Below are 18,982 nucleotides of genomic sequence, written 5' to 3' on the forward strand. Positions count from 1 at the left end.
CATTGCACTTTCTATCGGAAGTTCATGAGTTCAAATCTCAGCACCACAACCAGCTGCCACTGCTGGGGCCCATGAGCAAGGACCCTAACCGTCAACTCCTCAGTTGTAAGACATTCTGTATCAGGACGTCTACCAAATACTATAAATAAAACTCACAGGTTTCCTTAATAAACATATCAATTGTATATATGTATTAAAGCAAATATTTAAAAAATGGACTAATAGGTTTTAGGAGTAAGTTATCGCTCTAACATTATACAAATAGAAAATAAAAACATTTTGTATTGAAATTGCACAAAAATAAGTGCTTTCATTACTAAAAGAAGTGAATATGGATATAAAGATATGGTTTTAGGTTGTGTCCAAATACTCAATTAAATTAAAATTGTAACAAAATAAGGGCAAAGCGGATATTTAAATGTTATAAAGAGTAGCATGAACCTTGTTTCTTCCCATCTATTATCACCCCACTGAACTCTACACTACACCACTTTTATTATTCTGTATAGAATTTTATTATTTTATTTATACACCGTGTATAACTTTTGTACATATATATATATATATATATATATATATATATATATATATATATATATATACATATCACATATTGTTAATTCTTATATCCCACGGAAAACATGCAGATTTTATTTATATATATATATATATATATATATAATGTCAGACTGGGTAATGGTAAGATGTGCACTCGGGATTTTATATATTTATATTATATATTATATATTATATAATTTTAGACTGGGTAATAGTATGATGATGTGCATTAAGGATTATATATATTTATATTATTTATATATTATATATTATATAATGTTAGAATGGGTAATGGTATGATGATGTGCACTCAGGATTATATATATTTATATTATATATAATATATTATATAATGTCAGAATGGGTAATGGTATGATGATGTGCATTAAGGATTATATATATTTATATTATATATATATTATATAATGTCAGAATGGGTAATGGTATGATGATGTGCATTAAGGATTATATATATTTATATTATATATTATATATTATATAATGTTAGACTGGGTAATGGTATGATGATGTGCATTAAGGATTATATATATTTATATTATTTATATATTATATAATGTTAGACTGGGTAATGGTATGATGATGTGCACTCAGGATTATATATATTTATATTATTTATATAATGTTAGACTGGGTAATGGTATGATGATGTGCACTCAGGATTTTATATATTTATATTTTATATAATTTTAGACTGGGTAATGGTATGATGATGTGCACTCAGAACTCTCCAAGTGTCTTCATGTGTAAATGCAGGTTGGAGCTGAGAGCACCGCGGTGGATTGTGGGTATCTGCTCCATTAGGGCAGGTGGTGGATTGTGGGACGTGTGGAAGATCTACTCGGGTGAATCTTTTTCGCTTCTCTCGTTAATGAGAAACCTGTAAATCCACCGCAGGGATCCATCCGGTGGTCCGTGTCCGTGTCCGTGTGCCTGTGCGCTGTGATGAGCGGAAGTGAGCTGTCTCTGCAGGCTCTGTCCTGGCGGAAGCTCTATCTGAGCAGGGCGAAGCTCAAAGCCACAAGCCGCACTTCAGCGCTGCTGTCCGGCTTCGCCATGGTGAGTGAGCAGCTGGTTGTTCTTTATAATGCAAATACTGTATTGGGTTTCCGGTTCATGTTCCGTATTGACGCATCACAGTCTCATGATCTCCAGTGCTGCAGTGACGAACCATCGAACATCATTGACTCATAACACGAATATGAAGGTTCACTGCCTGGACACTTTATTAGAAACATCTTCACGCATGCATGCAGTGATCCAGTCACATACAGGTGGAGTTTCACTTCACATCTCAGATGGGATCTCAGTGATCTGCTGAGATGTTTACTAGATGCTGTGACAAATATGCAGCAAGTTGTAGATCTGTGGGTGCAATATATGCTTGAGTTTGAAGGAAAATGAACCAGGTTTGTTGCAAATGACCAGGAAGCATTCTTAGATATAATCATGATCAGCAGAAAGGTGAGTGGGCTACAACTGTAGAAGAACACATTGGGTTCCACGCCGATGAATAAAGAACAAAAATGGTCACAGTGATAAAAAAAAAAAAAATGTCACCTGGTCGGTCTGATAACTTCTGGCCAATTCCCACGTTCCATCACGTTTCCCAGTCACACAACAGCTACTGACCAGGGAGAGTCGTAGTAGAGTCTCTACTTTGAGTTCTTGCATTTGGAATTGGATTTGAGCTACAAAATCTCCACGCATTAAGGCTGCACACTGGGTTTTAACTGAATGGTCAGAACTTTCCATTGAAGAATGAATACATAGACTGGTGGAGGTGCAGTGGTGTGGGGAATGTTTTCTTTTGCTCATCAGGGCCCCTTTATATAATATAATCATTTGAAGACCACAAAAGAGCCCTAACCGTGTGTGTGTGTGTGTGTGTGTGTGTGTGTAGGTGGCGATGGTGGAGGTTCAGCTGGATACGAGTCACGATTACCCCCCTGGTCTGTTGATTGCCTTCAGCGCCTGTACCACAGTGTTGGTGGCGGTTCATCTTTTCGCTCTGATGATCAGCACCTGCATCCTGCCCAACATCGAGGCCGTCAGCAACGTGCACAACCTGAACTCGGTACGCGAGTCTCCGCATGAACGTATGCATCGCCACGTCGAGCTGGCCTGGGCTTTCTCAACCGTCATCGGCACGCTGCTCTTCCTCGCCGAGGTCGTCCTGCTCTGCTGGGTCAAGTTTTTACCCATCAGGCCCAAGAACCAGAAAAACGGCACGATCTCCGCCGGAGTGGCCGCCGCCATCACCTCCACCTCTATCATGGTGCCGTTCGGCCTCATCTTTATCGTCTTCGCTGTCCATTTTTACCGCTCGCTTGTCAGTCACAAAACCGACCGCCAGTTCCGGGAGCTGGAGGAGCTGGAGGATCTGACACGGCTTCAGAATGAGCTGGACCAAAGAGGAGAAACATCAGCGCTGCACTCTCCAACCTCTCAATAGAGGACGCCTTGACCTTCTTGAGTCTGCTTCGTAAACATCTGTGTCTGTAGGTCATTGTGTCGCATGTTTATTTAAAGGAGTTGATGAAATCTAGAATGCAGCTCTGGTTTCACCTGAATCCATTTGGTGGGAACCATCTAGAGCATGATTTCTGACTTGTTTTTTTAATATATATGTGTGTGTGTGTGTGTGTGTGTGTGTGCTTGATTCTGCATTTTTAAATTGAGAAGACTTTTTATAGAAAGAGTCCTAAAAATACCAGACTCCTGTAAAACTGTGTCTGTTGTTGAATGTGAATTAGGAGTGGGACAATTTATCAGTGTGACGGTGTATCACGATAAAGACATCTGTGTAAACTATATCAAATTCTTTAAGCTATAATCAAGTACCATGACGTACCAAAATCCATCAGCTTGATATAGGGTTTTTATTTTCCGTTTTTTTTTTGCTTCGGTGGTCTTCTGGTGCTCTTCAAACCACAGTTCCTTGAGCACCTTGCATGCATGGCAACTATTAGGACAACAAAATGTATATAAAATACATGCACATATATAATATCAGTCCACTTTCTACTTAATTGGAGACATGCACGTATGAACTCATGGGGTAATATTCCCAACTGCGGAACAGCGTTCCTCACTCAGCTGGAACGTGCAGATTCCGGGTGAGATGTAGATGTTAATCATCGTGTGAAGTTTGGAATCTGGACATTCCAGACACTTTTTTTTCCGACACTGTGAATCATTGAACTTCTTTTACGGAGTCCAGATACAGTGCTGTTGAACGTTTGGAGACGGTGGGACCTGGAATGATTAAATCAGTGTAGAATTGGGGGTAAAAGTGTCAGACTGTTTTTTGTTTTTTTTGATTGAGTTGGTCCTTGAATCATACGGAGGTCAGTTAATGCTTTTAAACTGTTGCTGTGTCATTTCCAGCAAACAACTAATGATGGTCCAGTGCACTGTCTATGTGCAGCATCCGGAGTGACCAAACGTGTGTGCCATGGAGTGAATATACGGTGATTAAAGGATGATGTCCTGCTTTTTAAATGTATTTTACAACCTGCTGTGATTTTTAATACAACAGCACGCTTTCTACTGATGTGCTCAGTATTCTGTAATTAAATCTTTGTACCAAAATATACACAGATCACCTGTAACATTAAATCCACCTGCCTGGTATTGTGTAGTTTCCATTGTGGCACTTAAACATCTGAGTTGTCAAATGCCTGGAGATATCTGTCCAGTCCATTTAAAGTCCTGTAAGCTGCCATCAATGGGATTGTATGTTTTGTTTTTTTTGTTTTTCCAAATACTTGATCAGACTGAAGTTTGGGGAATTTTGGAGCCCTTGAACGTTTTGTCATGTTCCATGAAACCATTCCTGAGCAGTTTTTGCAGTGTAATAGGGAACATTATCCTGCTGGATGAGGATGATCTGTGAAGGAGTGGAACTTGGTCTGCTTTTGAGTATATCATAAATCCCACCCATGTGATTGGTGCCATTGTAACAGGATAATTAACGCTGTTCATGTGACCTACAGTGGTTTTAATGCTCTTGCTGATTGGTGTAACTGGCGTGTGCTGGTATTAAATTACTGTAGCTCATTCGCTAAGATGGATTTCTGATCTGAAGGTTGTGAGTTTAAATCCCGTCCCCACTGGAGATCAGTGTACAGTTGTAGAAATGAGATCACTGTAAGTCGCTCTGGATTGGAGCCACAATCACTGATTCTTTACATCGTTGCGTGCCAAACAGTTTTGATTGACTCTTCCGGCGTGTCCTGATTTTCTGTTTAATGAACTGAACTGTAATTATTTCCATGACCTCTGCTGCCTGTGCATTTCAGTACCACTTAAAACACTCACCCCGTCTCCTTCCCTTAATTCCCTCCGCCGGTTTAAAGGCAGTGAGGCGGTTCATTAGCAGGCCGAGGAGCCACATTTATACTGCTGCGGAGCAGAGTGTCGACTGGTCCTTAATTAAAAAACAAATTAATGTACCGTATTTGTATTTTATGAATTGAATGTCTGAATCATTTTAGACTACACACATTCCTCATCTAGGGGTCAGGTGGAGCTTTTTAAATCCTTTAAGCTATTTGATCACATGGTTCATGGGTCTTACACGAATCACAAAACGGCTTCTTCTAGCAAACGTGGGTCTCGTGTTGACGTGGCCTTGACGTTTCGTGATTTTAGCTTAATTGCCAACACGCACACACACACACACACACACACACACACACACAGTGTACAAACGGTTTACAACAGCAGTGTTTGTAGTGAGTTTTATATGGTTGGAAATCTGAAATGAAATAAAATGGAATATACCAGAGCATGTCTCCGGAGTTTTATATTGCTGTACATTTTGTTTGAGTACAGAGTTGAGTTTCAGTCACTCATCACCCAATCACACTGCAAGTACACAACGCAAAGACGGAGCTCCGGTTACTGTTCACGTCAAACACACGTGATTCCTCGTATGAATGATGAAAATTGGATTGGCCACTACTGAAGACCACATCAGGTTCCATTTCTGTCGGCGTAGAACAGAAATCTGAGGCTATCATAGACACACACACATGGTCTCCAACCGTCCAGTGAGTTACTCATCCTCCATGGCAGTTAGGACCAATCAGGTCATTTTTCCCTTATTGCTCATAGGATGTTTTTTTGTTTTTCACGCCATTCTGTGTAAAATCTACACTGTAAAATTTCCTGAAGATTAACAGTCTCTAAAGCACGCAGTGGTATCAAAAGGTTTGGAGACTTGTTAACAGCAATACACTGTCCCCAGTGTTCTTCTGAAACGTGTCGAGCATCTTCTGCGATTCGCCCTGGATCTTTTCAACATTATTAAAAACGGCACATGTTGCCGAACGGTTTCAACATCCAACAACCCTGAGGTTTGATGTTAACATTAACTGAATCTCTTGATCTGCACAATTTCATTATTATTACAATTGGCTGATTAGAGATGTGCATAAATGCACAAGTGTTCCTAATAAAGTGGACAGCAAGCATATATTATATAGAGCACAATCTTATTCCAATGAAGGGCCAAAAAATCTAACTTGGAATAATAAAAGTTGCATTTTACCAAACATGAATGGAAGTTGCCATATTATGAAATCATAAACATTAAATAATATTAATTTTCCAATTCCAATAATCCAGTTGAATGAGTTTAATGCCTAATCATTCGGTGACCTCTAATGAGAGCCAGGAAGCAGTTCCATCTCATATTCGCCATTATGAATTAAAGATCACCCCGGGTTAACTTTGAGTGATATAGAGCATATACATTTTATTTGTATGGGAACACTTTATATTGTCAGTGTATATTCTTGTATTCTGTAAAGACAAATCATTTGTGCTTTTCTTGTTCCTGTGTGAGACAAAAAGGAGCAGATGTCTCTCTGTGTACTGACTATATGTATAAAAATGGCTGCGGTTATGTATAAAAAATAATAAAAAAAAAAACGTGAGGAAGTATGGTCCAGTTCTAATGGCTGAAACGCGTTCTCACGTGCACACGTTAGATCTGATTGGGTGAAATTCACTCGGATTCAGCAGTTGATTTTTATTTGTAATCTTCTCTGTTGCTGCAGAAACGCCTGTGTTCTTCCGTCAGTACGGACCGAACGTCCTGCAGCATCACCTACAGAGCAGGGAGGCAGCGAGTGTGACTCTGACAGCCAGAGAGAATAAACACACACTCGCACTGACATCTGTTCAAAATAATGTGCTAGAAAAGATTTAATATCAGAGAGAATAAACACACACTCGCACTGACATCTGTTCAAAATAATGTGCTAGAAAAGATTTAATATCAGAGAGAATAAACACACACACACTGTCGCACTGAAATCTGTTCAAAATAATGTGCTAGAAAAGATTTAATATCAGAGAGAATAAACACACACACACTGTCGCACTGAAATCTGTTCAAAATAATGTGCTAGAAAAGATTTAATATCAGTGTAAATCAACTGAAGTACACATTAGAATTATTTGTTCAAACATTTATTGAACGAATATTGTGGTCAAGTTTCTAAAACGAATCCTTCCTACAAACACACACACACACACACACACACACACACACTGCCCACTGTGTTTAAGGTTAAAGGTGTTGTATTACCGGGGGGATGGGGTACAGCGTTGGTGTATGCGCATTCTTCTTGTTGTAATCACACACCGTCCCGCACCTCGGCACATCGTCTACCCAGAAGCCCTGGTACAGCTGTCCCCTGTCGGTGTAGAAGAAGCGTCCATGTCCATGTTTCTTCCCGTCTGTCCAGCTGCCCTCGTACCTGTTCCCATTCGCTTACACACATACAGAGGTTTCAGTGTGATTCATCCCTCATTCACTGACATGATGTATATTTCAGGAACTCGTATTACAAACTTAAGCTGCTGTTATTAAGTAAAGGTATGTGCATCTCCATAACTGATTCGATTTGCATCTCGATGCACATCCGATTTCGATTCGATTCAACACAAGGCGATAAAATGCAATTCAATATGGTGCAGACAGTCCGCTTTTATTTCTTCGGTTCAGACAGACAGCAAATCATCAATTTACTTAAGCGCCTTCTGACTTCTAGCTTCTTTTCCTATTGTTTCTGCAGGAAGTTACAGCTCTACCTCTGCCATGTTAATCTGTATTCTCTGACTCTCAGGACACGCCTCGTCTCCGTAGTCTTGCAGTACGTCATATTCACGTAGCAGCAGTGGTGCTGAGAGAACGCGCTCGAGATACAGTTTAGTGATGAGAAAAGATATAAAATATCAGTCACAATATAATGGTCACTTTCTACATAATAACAGTGTAGCGCATCTACTAATAATTATATATAAATAAATAATCTTTACAAAAACAAAAATGTAAAAAAAATGATGCATCAAGATACAAATCCCATCTTGTATCCGATGCACATTTTTTAAATTGATGCATCACGTCGTTAACTTATACTGATGCACCGATTTGAATCAGTGAATCTTATCATCCCTATGTGCATCCTTCTGTAACTCTACACGTGACTATTTAGCCACAGTTATAGTCAAATGTTAAATATTCCTAAGGTTTTCAGTTCACCATGTTGGGTTTTTCCTCCTGCTCTTTGTCCTCTAACTGGTTGAGACATAAAAAAAGTGCTTGGTGTCTACACTAGTGTATTTCTTTCCTCTTTAAATCATTTCACTCCCTCTATCTAGGCTTTGATAATAAAAGCGGGTTCAGAGTGTTCTGGTGAAGAATGTTATTACCGAGCCAAAGCGTGCCCTGACCGTGGGGTTTATCCCTCAGCCACTCTCCTTCATAAACATCTCCATTCTCATACTTCATCCTCCCCATGCTCCTCTCGTTCTGCACCCACTCGCCTTCATACCGTGCTGATGAGCTGTAGTAACGTGTCCCGAACCCCTGCTCACACACAGGTTACAGGTAGAACAGAGTTCAGTTCATTAAAATAAACAAACATGTTTCTAAACTGTAAATTGTGATCATGTCTTCATGTCATGTAAAAGAACAGCATCGGCCTTCAGAGTGAACCTCACCTCTTTCTTATCATTTCTCCATGAGCCCAAATAAACTTTGACATATTCATTAGTTGATGGCTGCAGTTTGCTGAGGAGCCCGTAGCCGTGACGCAGGTCCTGCTCCCATTCACCTTCATACATTACTCCAGATCTCTTCCACACTTGTGTCCCCTGTCCTGTTCCCAAAGCAAAGAGTCTGAAAGATGTATCTATCTATCTATCTATCTATCTATCTATCTATCTATCTATCTATCTATCTATCTATCTATCTATCTATCTATCTCTTTCTCTGTCTGCCTCTCTGTCTGTCTGTCTGTCTTTCTCTCTCTGTCTGTCTGTCTGTCTCTCTCTCTCTGTCTGTCTGTCTCTCTGTCTCTCTCTTTCTCTCTCTCTCTCTCTCTCTCTCTCTCTCTGTCTGTCTGTCTGTCTGTCTGTCTCTCTCTGTCTGGCTGTCTGTCTGTCTATTACAGAATAAACAGGGGATTATAATATAACAGAAATCTCTTAGAAATGACACAATCTCCAGAGTTAGGAAGAATCAGAATCAAAACAGAACCAGAACCAGAATAATCACTATAATCATCAATCAGGTGGATATGGAGGCCTATTGCGCATGTACAATAACACAGTTATTGAGAAAAATGATGAAGAAATAAGACAGTAGTTCCAGCAGGATGAAGGCGGTCAGGTGAGTGAGTTACAGGTGAGGACAGGTGAGGACAGGTGAGTGAGTTACAGGTGAGGACAGGTGAGTGAGTTACAGGTGAGGACAGGTGAGGACAGGTGAGTGAGTTACAGGTGAGGACAGGTGAGGACAGGTGAGTGAGTTACCGTGTCTCAGGTTTGCCCGCCATTCTCCGGTGTATTTGTCTCCGTTCGCGCTGAACACCGTGTGCCGGATTCCGTTCTTCTGAGCCTTTTTATCCGCTATTTTCACAAGAGACTCGGTTTCTCTGGGCTTCTTCAGGAAAGGCATAACTGCACTTATACGAGGGCTTTTTTATATTCAGTAAATCCTGCTGACTATAGTGTGAACTTCAGCCATTCAACTCAAGTCCTTTTACTTCCAAGTAACCATAGAAACAGATCAGACGCTTAATGGCGGAAGTGCCAAATCAAAGCATTGCGCATGTGCCACAGAGCAAAGCTTCACATTTTACAAGTAATATTGGAAAAATAAAGAGAAATGATTAACAGATATTACTGTTATTTTTTTTATGTTTTACCCGATATCTTTAAAACTCTTTATATTCTCAGGCAAAAAGGGACATTTTAAGATAATACTGTTTTATTTCCGATTAAGAAGTGTAAAATGTTTTGGTTTTAATGGTTCATGAGATTTTATTATTACCCATTAGGAGTAAGACAGAGTACATGTGTGAATATGAGGGAGAGGAGAGTGGAGTGGTGCGGTTGCAGGGAGAAGAGGTGGAAGAGGTTGAGGAGTTCAGGTACCTGGGTTCAACAGTGCAGAGTAATGGAGAGAGTGTTAGAGAAGTGAAGAAAAGAGTGCAGGCAGGGTGGAGTGGGTGGAGAAGAGTGATAGCAGGAGTGATTTGTGATAGAAGAGTATCTGTGAGAGTGAAAGGGAAAGTTTATAGGACTGTGGTGAGACCTGAGATGTTGTATGGATTAGAGACAGTGGCATTGAGTAAAAGACAGGAGGTGGAGCTGGAGGTAGCAGAGCTGAAGATGTTCATTGGGAGTGACGACGATGGACAGGATTAGAAATTAGTTTATTAGAGGGACAGCGCATGTAGGACATGAGACTGAGGTGAGATTGAGATAGTTTGGACATGTTCAGAGGAGTGAAATGGGGTATATCCGTAGGAGAATGCTGAGGATGGAGACACCAGGAAGGAGGAAATAGGAAGACCAAAGGGGACGTTTATGGAATATATATATATATATATATAAAATAATACACACACACACACACACACACACACACACACACACACACACACAGATAGCAAGTACTACTGCGCATGCGCGTTGCAATTCTAACCCGGGCTGTCAACGCGCATGAGTGAAAATATCGCGCATGCGCACTGCCGGTTGTCTACTAAGTGAGAGAGCAGGTGAGCATGGCAGTCGGTACAATGTCACTGGAGCGATATCGGAGTGAATGGGAAGAGATAGAGAAAGAGTTTCAACAGCTTCAGGTTTGGACGTTGGTTAATTATTTCTTAGACTGTCATATTATTTTTTTTTGAAGGAATAATAAAGCGAATAAAGATGAAAACATCAGAGAAGTGTTGTCGCTTAGCGCTGTAGTGATGAGAGCTAGCAGTCTTAGCAGCACAGGGCTGTGATTCCACTCACAACACCTTCAACACTAAAGTTCTCTTTTCTGCTTTTATTCTTTCTGAGTGACTGAAATGTTCTGAAGGAGCGTGTGGTTGATGTGAGGATGATGAATAACTAACATTATAAGGGTTTCTGTGTATATATCTGTATCTATATGTTAATCCTGAGTGTGTGATCAGCTGCATGTTTACTGATTATTGATCTGATCATCATCCTGAGCTCAGTGGGGCACTGTTTCCTCCTTCACAACCAGCAGAACCTCAATGTTTAACCACATCTTCATTTCTAATATCTTTCTTAAATGTGTCTTTTGGTTTCCTGACATTTGGACTGAGTCTGTGCTATCAAACCCTTATCGTGTCTATTCATGTCTTTTATAAATCCACTGTTTTTTTTTCTGATTAAACCGTTTCCAGGTTCATTATCTTTGTTTTGTTTTTTTTTTGTTGCAGGAAACTCATAAGGTGTACCGGCTGAAGCTGGAGGAGCTCACACACCTGCAAGCTATCTGCAGCAGTGCCATATGCAAACAGAGGAAAGGCCTTAAAGAGCTCGGACACACGCTTCGTCAGTAGGTTTATATTTTTAAGTCCGTCGGACGCGTTCGCATGAGCCAATCAAAAGCAGACTCTAGGACGTTACTGAAGTTTACTTTGGTGGCATTGAAATAATGAAATGAGCTTTATATTTGTTATATGTACTTTACAACACAGTGAAACACAGAGGGTTAAGATTTTGCTCACGAGCCCCAAGAGTGGCAGCTTGGCAATACTTGGGCTTGAACCCCTCCGACCTTCTGATCAGTATCCCAGAAAGAACATGCCGTTCCCGGAGGAACGGGACATATCGGACAGCATTTCTTTATTAGCTATGGTCTACAAAATGCTTGAGGCTCGAGGATGTCAGAATCGGGTTGACTGGAACCAACCGGCATGTTTCTCTGCATAAAATGTTTACTATCCGTCTATCCATCTTTCATCCTTCTATCTTTGTATCTACAAGCCTGATAACGATCCCAGGTACATTAAATCATATTCTGAACGGGAAAAACTTATAAAACACAAAGTCATGGACTGACCTCCAAAATGTCCAGATCTAAATATTGTAGATGCAGTATGGGATCATCTGGACAGAGAAAGAAAGAATGTAAATCTGAACTCTGGGAAGTGCTGAAGGTCAGAATCATCTTTATTGCCGAGTATGATGAGTTGCATTTACAAGGAGTTTGTCACGGTGTGCTGGTGCTTTATAAAAAATATATAATCTATAATAGTAGGAAAATAAAATAATAAATATAGACAGCATGTTTTTTTTTGAGAAAACTTTGTGACTCTCTGCAAAAGAGTTGATGTATTTAGTGCAAAGACAAGTGACATTTCTACTGACTTTTACCCAAAAACTATTATTGTACATATTTCCTGCATTTTTTTTGTTTTTATCTTCATAAGGAGAGTGAAAAATTAAATAAGTATATCAAGACTTTTCCACACTACTGTATATTGTCATTGTATATTGGGATCGAGTTTATTTAAAAAGCTCACGAAGGATATTTGTGTGCTTTCAGATGCGTAAAAACAAGCAACGACACAGACTCCCTGAGCATAAACTCCCTGCAGGCGCAGATTAAAGAGAAGCAGAATGTCTTCTTTGACATGGAGGCATACCTGCCGAAGAAGAACGGGTGAGTTCAGATTCCCAGGTTCTCCTGACATGCAGGGATCGAGATCTTTCCTTTTGTTTACATTCACAATGGCTCACATCTGTTGTTTATCTCCATTCTGATCTTTCATAACGTGTGTGTGTGTGTGTTTGTGCGACTTGACCGAACGTGTCTGAGACACAAGTGCACGATGCTCAACCCTGAAGCCGTACATGCAAACTTTCCCAATCTGGCAACCTTTGCACTCAATCCGAACGTTGCAGAAATCTGGATCTCTGCAGGATGAGTAATATTGGTAAACAGCGGAGGACACTGGTGCCTCGACGTCATCCCAGTCAGTGAGGAAGAAAGGAGCTTTGTCCATCCTGCGTCCGTCACTCGCTGTTCTGTGCTGGGAGGCGCGTGTTTGCGCTTTGTATCTGCTAAGACGTACGTGCACAGGGATTTGAAATGTGCAATGGCGTTTTTTTTAATGACTATCCATAATTTGATCTGCTCTTAAATATGGAGATTATTTGATTGGGTTACTGTGCTGATTTTATTCCCTCAACTTGAAATCTACTCTTGAAATTCGACCTGTGTATACCGATGGATCCATATGCAGCAAAGGCGTGTCTACGTGGTATCAGTAATCCTGTGCAGAGCTCCGTCTTTACAGCTAAGACTCGTGCCCTGATCCTAGCTCTAGAGGTGTGTGTGTGTGTGTGTGTGTGTGTGTGTGTGTGTGTGTGTGTGTGTGTGTGTGTGTGTGTGTGATATAATCTTCTTTAGGCTGCTCCCATTAGGGGGCGCCACAGCTGATCATCGAACTCCATACTATAATCAACTCTTCAGACCGAAGGCAGATTTCCACTGATCTAATGTCCATTTCTTGGTTCAAGTAATTCTCTTCTTGATTTTACCATGAAGGCCTCACGCAGTCTTTTCTAAACAGTGGGTGATAAAATATGTCTCCCACCTCAGAGAGACATTTATTTAAATTAGATAATAATTCTTATCCTCTGCAGCAGAGGTAGCTTTTGGTCTATCTTTCTTAAGATGTTTCTCATGAGGGACTGTTTCATCACAGTGTTTGATGGTTTTGGACTCTCCACTTTTTACATTTAAAGTTCAAGTAGAGCAGATAGAGAGCACACAAGGACGAGGACGGCATTTTCTAATCTGCACAGACTCCAAATCCTCTCTCCAAGCACTTCATAATAACCAACATCCTACACAAAGTGGACTCCACACTCGCACACCCCTTCTGCAAACAGAGAAAAAAAACAACATGTCACCACTCTAAAACAAACATGTTTACACCATAACACACACATTAATGCTCATTAAAACAAAAGACTGTTGTTTTTTTTTTTTTAATCAGAAAGTAAATATGTAAGAATTAGAGGTCGACTGATGCTGGATTATACTGGTACTGATAGCTCGGCTGGATTGTACTTGCCAATAACCGATTAATAAAAAAAACACTCCATGTAAACTAGTACTGGTCTTTATTACAAAAAAAAGTTCTGAATCGTTAAAATGAGCTAAAGGAAATTAATATAATTATATCATTGATAAATAATAAATGTAATATAGCGCTCTTCGTGCAGCGCGCAGGGTCTCGTGTGATAACAAACAGCATGTGGTGTCAGTGATTCTCCTCTAGAGGCCGCTCTCGTAAAGACGGTGGACCTTTTCAGCCGCTTCAGCAACAGAGACGAGCTGGAAAAACTATCAGTATAAATTTCGTAGTTACGCTATTTATTTGTAAAAGATCTGAATAGAATTACGATTATTTTATATAAATAACACAATATCGTCCTGATCTTTCGTCTTTGCCCTTGTGTCAAACCTCTTGGGTTGAGAAGCAGCACTGTGCACTTTCCAGAGTCGAGACATGGAGCTGGAGATTTCCGTCTCAAACTGGATATGTCTGATTGAGATGAAGTCCGATCTGCTTCCTGGACTATATCACTGATACCTCAAAAAATAACGCAGTGCAAATTCAAAACATTTCTGTACTGTTTTTATACGTTCCTCTGCTTGTTTTCTGCTTCTCTTTTCCTCATCAGATTGTATTTAAACCTGGTCCTTGGGAATGTGAACGTGACGCTACTCAGCAACCAGGCGAAGTAAGAATTCGTTTTCTGTTTAAAGTCTAATAGATACGGTGGCCGAGAAGTGCAAATCAAATAAACATCCGAAAACACATCAGAAAACACAACGACAATTCAGATAACCCGGAAAAGGTAGGTATAGTTTGTGAATGGAAAACGAGACACCTGGTATACAAGATATACAGGAAGTACAACAGGCTTCGGCAGGAGGAAGTCGTGTGTGTGTAAAAGTGTAAACAATTGAGCTGTCAATGGACAAAATATTTAATTGCGATTAATCACACGATTATCATGTTAACTTGTGATTAATCGCAATTTAATCAAATTTTTATCTGTTCTAAATGTACCTCCAATTGAAGTTTTTAACACTCTAATCAACATGGACATGGACAAATATATATGCTTTATGCAAATGTATGTTTATGATTAGTGAAATCAAACTAAACGTACAAAAACGTGAAAAAAAAAATCTTGTTAATGTTTTTAAGTAATTCAGCCATTTTAAATAACGTAATTCATCAGGAACTTTTGCTACGTTTCCACACGGACGGATTTAATCGCCGGATGTGCATCATGGCGAATTTCGGTGCTCAATTTAAAACTTGAGGCACATCAGTAAAATTAATGTTTAGTGATTTAAAAGTATTTTTCAGTGAAGTATTAAAGTGAATAAAAATATCTGATTAAAGTGAGGACTTTGTGAATAAATGTGTTGCATTGAAGGTCTTAATTTCGCCTCTTTTTATATTTATTTATATTTTTTATAAAAATGGTCAAACAGAAATGTGCGACGCTTTAATCGCGTGTTTATAAAATTAGTGGCGTTAAAATGAATTTGCGTTAACGTGTTATTAACGCATTCATTTCGACAGCCTGTTTGCGGGAAAATAAAGTAAACGCAAAACTTCACACACGTGCAAGAGAAGTTTTATGAGTAACAAACTTATGAGAGACACAATTTTCTATTTCCTGTATATTTTGGACGGCAGATGTGACGTCTCGTCTACTGAGCGGTGAGTATTTTATTCACAAACTGAACCGAACCTGCCTCTTCTGGTTTATCTGAATTGTTTGGGTCTTTGGATTTATTTTGTTTTTGAAATAGTTTTGCACTTCTCAGCCACCGTAAACAGATGTTCAGTACGAATGGCTGCGGTGAACGCTGATATTCTCTCTCTCTCTCTCTCTCTCTCTCTCTTTCTCTCTCTCTGTGTCATGCAGGTTTGCTTATAAGGATGAGTATGAGAAGTTCAAGCTGTGCATGACCATCATCCTGCTGCTGGGTGCCATCACATGCCTCTTCCTGCTGAACTACCGGTGAGATCTGCTCCGTGCCCTGCTGCTCTGACATGCACGAACACAATTATACAGAACCGAAAGTAAACCGTCTTTCTTTTACTGTGTGTCCCAGAGTCATAGATGAAATCTTCAACTTTTTATTGGTGTGGTATTACTGCACACTGACCATCAGAGAAAGCATCCTCATCAACAACGGCTCCAGGTGACACCTACAAACCTAATCAGACAATTCCCTTTCCCAGGTAGCCTTGGAGAAGCTCGGTCAAGTGTGTAACAGGTGTGTTGTGTGTGTGTGTGTGTGTGTGTGTGTGTGTGTGTGTGTGTGTGTGTGTTTTAGAATTAAAGGCTGGTGGGTTTTACATCACTACGTCTCCACGTTTCTCTCGGGTGTCATGCTGACCTGGTGAGATGCTCCTGTGGGCAAAGATAAATAATTAATTAAAACACACTTACCTAGGGTCGCAAAATTCCATGAATTTTTAAGACTGGAAACTTTCCATGGGAATAAACTGGGAATTTACAAAATTAATTTCATTTCCTGCACAGCACGCTTACTGCAGGGCTCCTGAGACCACGCCCCCTACAGGCACTGTACATTTCTACATCACATCACACACATCATTTCTACAATCATCAAAATTTCATGTAAATTACATAAATATTTCATACATCTATGTTTAAAAAATCTAAGTCAAAATGTCCAAACAACATGTTTGTATATGAAACACTTGATTATAAATTTCCCCAAATTTATAATTATTTCTTATAAATTCCCAGATGAAATTCCCATTTAAAGTTCCTGGAAATGTTACTCCTCTTTGCAGCTCTACACGTAAACAATGTTTCCTAACTGTATTTTATCTGCTTTAAGGCCTGAGGGTGTGATATATCAGAGGTTCAGGAGTCAGTTCCTGGCCTTCTCCATCTACCAGAGTAAGAGCTGCTGAACGTCAGTCATCTGAGCATTAGAACCAAAACATCCATCAGTCCATGTTGTCATTTCTGGGCCATGTGTGTGCATGTTGCAGGTTTTGTGCAGTTTCTGCAGTATTATTATCAGAGCGGGTGTCTGTATCGGCTGCGTGCTTTAGGGGAGAGGAATCAGCTGGACCTGACAGTAGGTGAGATCTACACATCAACAGACCACACTGGCTGCCACCAGAGTATCACCATCACCAATACACCAACATACTGTGCTTTTAGATTTATAGAGTGTTTTGGTGTTTATCCTCCATGGTGTTGGACTTGGGGGACGCCTTGTGTATTACTGTTTTGGTTGGTAGGTCAGGGCATTTTTGTTTGTGTTGAGTTTTTCTGAGGGGGGGTTCCCTCGGGGGTTTCCCCTTTCCAAAAATATGTAGGTAGGATTTGATAAATTGCCCAAATAGGATGTGGTTCTTCTCCAAACTGTTCCTACTAAGTCGGAGGTGCACAGTTGTATTTGCATGAAATTTTCATTTCGCTTGAACGAGCAGATCCAAACCTGTTCCAGCATGACGATACCCCTGTGCACAAAGCCAGCTTCATGAACATCTGCTTTACACAGGTTGGAAGATGGAGATTTAGAGCTCCAACCCTATTAGTATGAATGTGAATGCTGGCTGCACCCCAGGCCTCCTCACCTTCTCACCTACGTCACTACCTGACTTTACTAACACACTTGTGTCTGAAGAATCTCACACAGGTTTTCTGTGGTGTCTTTAAAAAGTATAGAGACATTTTGGAAAATCTTGAAAAAATAATCTTATAGTTTTAATCAGGTCAACGCTGCCTGTGATGCTCATTAAAATGCTCACACAGCAGTTTTTGTTGTTGTTGTTGTTAGTTTCTGTGGTTTTTGCAGTTTTTTCTCTTCGCTGCTCCAAATATAATTTGCTGTATTACAACTACAAATGAGACCAACATGCAACAGCCAATCAGCTTTCAGTTGCTGGTGCGATTCTCTCTGATCGTCACACACTCGTAAAAACTGATTTTATTTTTCAGCTTAAAAAAAGAAAAGAATTTAGGGCTCGGTTCAGGTCACTAACCGAGTGTGTGTGTGTGTGTGTGTGTGTGTGTGTATATATTTATATTGTGTGTGTGTGTGTGTATATATAATATATATTTTTGTATGTTTTGGTTTAGAGGGTTTTCAGTCATGGATGTGGAGAGGACTGACCTTCCTCCTGCCGTTCCTGTTCTTTGGACATGTGAGTTTGAACAGTACACTGAACGATTTTTATTGTTATTCACTTTCTAACTTTAGCTGTTTTAGCTAAATATCTTCCTACGCTACATAAAGATCATAAAGACAGAGCAGAAATACGGTTCTGGCTCATGAATTCGATTCTGATGCATGTTTTGTTGCAGTTTTGGCAGCTGTACAACTCAATGACTCTGTTCAAACTTGCTGCACGGGACGACTGTAAAGAGTGGCAGGTCGAAACACACACACACACACACACACACACACACACACACACACACAGCTTCATACACAAGCATGACCTGTGACACGTTTGTGTGTGCTTGTTGCATGCCCCAGGTGTTCATGCTGGCTCTGACGTTCCTCGTGCTGTTCCTGGGTAACTTTCTTACCACGCTGAAGGTGGTCCATCAGAAGGTACAGAAGAACAACCACGAGGAGGAGGAGGAGAAGAAAAACTAAAACCACTCTCCCTGAGTGGGGTCACGTGACCTCAGGCATGGCTGTCCTGGCGACATCCTCATCACTAACGAGACCACGTTCTGAAAAAAGGAGGAGCGAGCGCCGAGTCTCGATCCTCCACATGCGCTTAGGCTTCTCTCGGGTGTGTTAGGTGATGGACATTTCAGTGATTTGACACGTTTTACTCGCGCTCGCTGTGAACGTTTACACGTGCGCCTGCTGCTGGAGACGGCAGCACGTGTGATCCGCGATTCACGAGGAGAAAGGGGACTCTGATGGGTTATTAATAAACGATGCTAAATAAAACCTGTGTTTTCTGCGTCTTGGTGCTTCAGACTTCTAATATATTCTGTATGTTGTGTATGTGATGCGTATGAATTTTGTTTT

The 18,982-nt window shown here is 40.3% G+C and overlaps 3 protein-coding genes across 3 annotated transcripts; 2 read left to right on the forward strand and 1 right to left on the reverse strand.

Annotated features, from left to right (window-relative positions):
• The first annotated feature begins 1,334 nt into the window (after window positions 1-1,334).
• On the forward strand, window positions 1,335-5,368 carry orai1b (ORAI calcium release-activated calcium modulator 1b). Its single transcript, XM_046861225.1, has 2 exons — window positions 1,335-1,635; window positions 2,480-5,368. The coding sequence occupies exons 1-2, from the start codon at window positions 1,522-1,524 to the stop codon at window positions 3,029-3,031; spliced, it is 666 nt and encodes a 221-aa protein (XP_046717181.1). The 5' UTR covers window positions 1,335-1,521; the 3' UTR covers window positions 3,032-5,368.
• Window positions 5,369-6,309: 941 nt separating this feature from the next.
• Window positions 6,310-9,658, reverse strand: morn3 (MORN repeat containing 3). The gene is made up of 5 exons (XM_046861224.1): window positions 9,409-9,658; window positions 8,596-8,753; window positions 8,305-8,461; window positions 7,178-7,362; window positions 6,310-6,694 (listed from the first exon to the last, which is right to left on the reverse strand). Exons 1-5 carry the CDS (start codon window positions 9,551-9,553, stop codon window positions 6,617-6,619), a joined length of 723 nt encoding a protein of 240 aa, XP_046717180.1. The 5' UTR covers window positions 9,554-9,658; the 3' UTR covers window positions 6,310-6,616.
• A 949-nt stretch (window positions 9,659-10,607) lies between these two features.
• On the forward strand, window positions 10,608-18,901 carry tmem120b (transmembrane protein 120B). The gene is made up of 12 exons (XM_046861223.1): window positions 10,608-10,742; window positions 11,340-11,458; window positions 12,452-12,568; window positions 14,602-14,661; window positions 15,868-15,963; window positions 16,058-16,147; window positions 16,283-16,348; window positions 16,817-16,878; window positions 16,974-17,066; window positions 18,073-18,137; window positions 18,298-18,366; window positions 18,473-18,901. Exons 1-12 carry the CDS (start codon window positions 10,665-10,667, stop codon window positions 18,593-18,595), a joined length of 1,038 nt encoding a protein of 345 aa, XP_046717179.1. The 5' UTR covers window positions 10,608-10,664; the 3' UTR covers window positions 18,596-18,901.
• The last annotated feature ends 81 nt before the right edge of the window (window positions 18,902-18,982 follow it).

The sequence above is a fragment of the Silurus meridionalis genome, chromosome 11, assembly GCF_014805685.1.
Source record: "Silurus meridionalis isolate SWU-2019-XX chromosome 11, ASM1480568v1, whole genome shotgun sequence".
Classification (NCBI taxonomy): Eukaryota; Metazoa; Chordata; class Actinopteri; order Siluriformes; family Siluridae; genus Silurus; species Silurus meridionalis.